The sequence below is a fragment of the Cynocephalus volans genome, chromosome 4, assembly GCF_027409185.1.
Source record: "Cynocephalus volans isolate mCynVol1 chromosome 4, mCynVol1.pri, whole genome shotgun sequence".
Taxonomy (NCBI): Eukaryota; Metazoa; Chordata; class Mammalia; order Dermoptera; family Cynocephalidae; genus Cynocephalus; species Cynocephalus volans.
Window position 1 is genome coordinate 33,244,019 of NC_084463.1, and position 5,813 is coordinate 33,249,831.

The 5,813-nt window shown below is 39.5% G+C and overlaps 1 protein-coding gene across 1 annotated transcript; it reads left to right on the top strand.

The window, feature by feature from the left end:
* Positions 1 to 4,253: 4,253 nt before the first annotated feature.
* LOC134374741 (olfactory receptor 11L1-like) lies at positions 4,254 to 5,225 on the top strand. Its single transcript, XM_063092680.1, has one exon. It carries the CDS (start codon positions 4,254 to 4,256, stop codon positions 5,223 to 5,225), a length of 972 nt encoding a protein of 323 aa, XP_062948750.1.
* The last annotated feature ends 588 nt before the right edge of the window (positions 5,226 to 5,813 follow it).

Below are 5,813 nucleotides of genomic sequence, written 5' to 3' on the forward strand. Positions count from 1 at the left end.
GGAACTTCTAACCAAGGAGCTATAAATCTAAATCAGCGTTTCCACAACCCCCTCCATGGGTTCAATTAGTTTGCTGGAGTGGCTCGCAAAACTCAGGGAAACACTCACTTTTACTGGTTTGTTACAAAGGATATCTTAAAGGATACAGAGAAACAGACAGATAAAGAGACACATAAAGCCAGGTCTAGAAGGGTGCAGGGCACAGGAGCTTCCTTTCTCATGGAGTTGAGGTGCACCACCTTCCCAGCACAAGGGTGAGTTCAGCTGTCCAGAAGCTCTCTGAACCCAGTTCTCATGAGTTTTTATGCAAGCTTCATTGCATAGGCATGATTGATTAAATCACTGGGCACTGGTAGTGAACTTAACCTGCAGCCCCTCACCCCTCCTCAGAGGTTGGAGATGGGACTAAAAGTCACACCTCAGTCTTTTCTTAATTTTTTTTTTCAATTTTTTTTGTGTGTGTGTGTGTGACCGGCCACACCGAGCGAACCGGCCATCCCTATATAGGATCCAAACCCGCGGCGGGAGTGCAGCAGCGCTCCCAGCGCCTCACTCTCCCGAGTGCGCCACGGGTCGGCCCGACACCTCAGTCTTTTCTGTGACCAGCCCCCTATCCTGAAACTACCTAGGGGCTAACAGCCATCATTAGCATAAGAAAAGAACTGTAACTAACTTATCACTTTGGAGATTCTAAGAAGTTTATAAATTGTATGTCAGGAGATTGGGATGAAAACCAAATGTATATTTTCAAAATATCACAGAATCTTTTCTTTTCCAACTCATCTTCTAAAACTCCAAGTGAGATATCCTTTCAGAGCAATTCATGTATTGCACTTGCTTTGTTAAATTGACAAATTGACACTAGAATGAGCTTTGGTACATTGATACAGATTGCTTTAATTGAATGAATGGATTAGCTTGCAGTGATCATTTTTTTCTTAAATTTAGCCACACCTGTAATTAAAGTATGATGGTGAAATGCAGCCAATAAAAGCAGCCATCGAACTTTCATTGCTCAGAATAGGTCAATCACTAATTGCCTGCTTGCTGGATTTTAGAGAAATACCCTTTTGTTTGATTCGGTTTTTATTCAACATTATTGGTACTTATACTAAGTTAAATAAACAAATCCATTTCACAAAGAATGTAAAAATCACATCAACCCCAGGTGTTTTATCAACATCTAAGTCTCAGTGGGCAGAGTTTAATCTCAGAAGGTTGATTTCATTGTTTACTAACTCGACTAGCAAATTACAGAAGAACATCTGGGGAACAGGATTCATGGAAGGGACAGGTCCCCAAGAAACCCAGGGTTGTTCAAAGAAGTCTGCTTTCTGTCAAATGCCAGCAGAAGATGGCAAATTCTATTCTCACAGTGAATGCACAGTCCAAATTTGGGTTAGAGGAAGGCAAGGAAGATCCTGGAATAATTTAGTGCTCTGGATACTGAGAAAATGGAGAGGTAGGGGTGGTTCCTACAGATAAATGCAATTTTTTTTTCAGAAGGAAATCAAAGTGTTACATGTTTTAGTGTCAAATGACATAAATTTTCTTGTTTTGGTTGTTGTCACTGAAGATGTTAAATTTAAAATTACTTCGACCTAATAAATTATTCCTCCTTATTCTTATCAAGGCAATTTTAGACTCTACAGATGCTCTGTCTATATGGAAACAGTGCAAAGATTTTGCCTGTAACTGGCTAGCATATAAAACTATAGTAACAGAAAAGTAACCAAGAAAGTGTTCTTGAAAAGTCAAAAGGTCACTTAGTTCACTCTAGGAAAGACTGCATAGAAGAACAATAGCATTCCTGATTATGTTTATTTTCATATAGTTTTAAAGAATGCCACAATATTAAATCTAGTTTACTATAGTTAAGCAGACTCAGTATTATTGGAGAGATGAAAAACAAAAACAGCCAATTAACAGACCAGTTGATTCCTAATAGGTGCATAAAGTGATTGTTTGGTCATAGTGTTTTATTCCTTTACAGGAACAATTCATAGTACTTTCATGTTCCCTGTGTAAGCTATTGCATGTTCAAAGAATTTAATTTTGGCTGCTTTATTGAGCAGGCAGTGTGGAAATGGAGGAGCTGCAAGGAGACTGTTGCAACAATCTCGGTGAGAGATAGTGATGCTCTTTCCAGGGAGCACGGGATGTTAGTGAATAGTGATATAGTGATCGGATCAGAGTGTGCTTATATTCTCAGGTGGAGTCAGCTGACTTCACTGAAAAATTAGATATTGGGTCTCACAGAAACAAGAATTGAGCAAGTAGGAGGATGGAGTGGCCGTTAAATAGATGGAGGTACTGCACTAGGAAGGCTGAGTATATCCGTAATGCTGGTTAGGTAGGGTAGGTAACTTAAATTTCAGATGCAGCTTAGACATGTGAGTGCTTTTCAAATAGGGCTGTGGTTTACAGAAAGCTTATATTCAAGCTTGATATATAAATTTAATGGTTGAGAGCTAAATGATGGCATTTAAAGTCAAAAGACTGCCTGAAACCAAAAAGGAAGTGAGGTAGATTAAGGTACTCAATCCTGGGGTTATATAAACCTGAAAATCCAGATCTGTAGATCATGGATATCAGGTGACTAGAGTCATCCCAGAAGAGGGACAGAACAACTGTGGATGCTGCTGACAGATCACAACAATTAGGAATGAGGATGCATGATTGGAGGGTGAGGACAACATGGCAGAGCAGTTTGTGGTAGTAGCCAGAAGAAAACCCTGATTGCTTTGGATTCAGGAGAGATAGGAAGCAGAGCAATAGGGGAGCTGAAACAGATGCTTTCAGAAAGGGAAAAAAGAAAGAAAAGAGTGAGCAGACAATACAGGCAGCATTTAATGGAGAACAGGATAGCATCAAGACATTCCTTTTTGTCTTTTTAAAAGAGAGATAAAACCAGTCAGTAGGCCTGCTGAGGAAATGACCAGCAGAAAGAGGGCTCTTGATTCAGGGGATGACGATGGTGTAACACCTGCAGTATCTTCCGGTGGCACCTCATGCCCACGGGGGTGGGCACAGACTTTATTCAGAGGGAGATGGAGGAAGTGGATGCACTAGAACAAAAGGTGATATGTGGGGGAATTTGCAGATATTCTCGTTAGAAGATTTCAGTTTTATTTAGTAAAATAGGTTTCTTGTTGAAGGTACAGATAGACAAGGATGTTTTGAAAGATTGGAAAGAGAAGAGCATAAATGAAATAGTCATTTAGGAGACTGGAAAAGTGAGTATATGAGGGAAATGGAGAATGATTGCTCTGTAGCACAAAGAATACACCAGTTAATTGGTTAGGAATTTTAAGGTGGCAATATCATGTGTTGTGTCTCACCCCCTCCATTGCATGAAGCTCACATATGGCAGGTTGACAGTGAATTTATCCAAAACTGTGTTAGACAATGAATTAAATGAAAGGAAGGAGAGGTGTACACGAGGAAGTGATTGCAGTGGCTGAACACAAGTACAGTATCTAACTGGGCAAGAAAGGACACTGGTGGATAAGATACAGGTTAGCTCAGCACAAGGCTTCACACACACACACACACACACACACACACACACACACACACACACAGCAGGTATTGATAAATATTGTTTGAGAGAAGAATGAATAAACTTTCTCAGAATGTCATAGAAGATGCAAGTGTCTGTTCTCTTTTCCAGACAAAATCCATATATGAGAAAAGAAAGACATTTGATCCCATATGTGTGTGATTTTTTAAAGACCTTTGTTGTTATTGTTAGTTTGTGAGGTCTGTTTATAACTTTATTGAGGTATAATTGACAAATAAATATTGTATATATTTAAGGTGTACAACTTGATGTTTTGATATATGTATATACTGTGAAATCACAATCGATCTAATTAACTTATCTATCACCTCAAATAATTAAAATTTTTTCTTTTTCTTTTCTGGTGAGCACACTTAAGATCTACTGATCAGAGTCCTTTTTTTTTCTATTTTTTTTGGATTGAGACTTCTAGATTTCAGACAATTCCAACACAGAAAACTTGAGTCTCTTTACAGGATCTAATCTTCACAATCAGCTTGTGATTTCAAAATGTATTCTTACAGAAAAGAGCTGGAATTATGCATTTGACCTTCTAAATAGCCACAAATAAAACTCTAAACTATTAGGAAAAAATTAATTCCTGAAGTTCCAAACACAGATAGTTCTAAATATTGTTATGGCTTGTGTACTGTGCTTTTCCAAAATGTTTTCCACCCCCCACCCACAGGCAATGGAGCACCAAAATGTGTCCAGTGTCACTGAGTTTCAACTGTTAGGATTCCAGAACCTTCTTCAGTGGCAGATCCTACTCTTTGCCATTTTCCTGGTAATCTACTTCCTCACCATCACGGGGAATGTCGTTATCATCACAGTGGTGAGCCAGGACCAGCGACTGCACTCACCAATGTACACATTCCTCAAACACCTCTCCTTTCTGGAGCTCTGGTACACATCCACCACTGTGCCCCTTCTCCTAGCCAACCTGCTCTCCCAGGGCCAAGCCATCTCCTTCTCCGCCTGTATGGCACAGCTATACTTCTTTGTGTTCTTTGGGGCTACTGAATGCTTTCTCCTGGCCGTGATGGCTTATGACCGATATCTGGCCATCTGCAGCCCACTCCACTACTCCTTCCTCATGAGTCCTGAAATCTGCACAAAGTTGGTGGCAATCTCCTGGTTGACAGGGGTGGGCACAGGCTTTCTGCCTTCCCTGATGATTTCCAAGTTGGATTTCTGTGGGCCCAACGAGATCAACCATTTTTTCTGTGACCTCCCGCCACTCATGCTGCTTTCATGTTCCAGTGTTTATACTACTGAAATGGCCATCTTCATCCTTTCAGTTGTTGTTCTGTGCCTTTGTTTTTTTCTGACACTTGTGTCCTATGTTTTTATTGTGTCCTCCATACTGAGAATTTCCTCAGCTTCTGGACGGATGAAGACCTTTTCTACATGTGGCTCCCACCTGGCTGTTGTCACTATTTACTATGGGACTATGATCTCTATGTATGTGCGCCCCAATGCTCATGTGTCACCTGAAATCAACAAGATCATTTCTGTCTTCTATACCGTGGTCACCCCATTGCTGAACCCATTTATCTACAGCTTCAGGAACAAAGACTTCAAACAAGCTGTTAAAAAAGTCATGAGAAGGAAGTGTGGCACCTATGGAGTAAGACTGAAAGGAAATTTCTTTATTAGGTAAGGAAAATCTGTGCAGGACACACAGTAGATTAAGTACAGGAGTAAGTGAATGCTAGGTTCACAGCCTTCAAACCTGAATGCCATTGTCAGTACTGCACTGAATTCTTCAAACCACAGTGAAAAAGCTTCTTAATGGTTTCTTGTCAATAACCAGTCAGAAGCTAAATTGCCTCCACCAAGCCATTTTGGGGGCAATTTTGTTATTAGACACTGTCTTCCAGTTTTTGATGAGAATCTGTACAATTTCAGTACATGGTAATTACACATACATGACTTCCAGATTCTAAAATAGGATTTTTGTTTGTTTGTTTTTATAGCCTTATACACAGAAAGTTCTGCATCTGTTTAGTACTGTGAAGACACTGGTCTTGTAGACCTAAAACCTTGTGGGTACCATTAGTGCTTATTAAATAGATGTACAAAGAATAAATGAAAAAAGAAAAAAGTATATTTGAAATGTGTGTTGACCCACATTATCTCCTAGTAACAAGAAAAATAAATAAATAAAAAACAACAAGGAGTTTTGAAGTGTCAAACCTTTATCTACAATAACTTTGATTTTAATCTTTTTTTGTCTGCTTAATGAAAT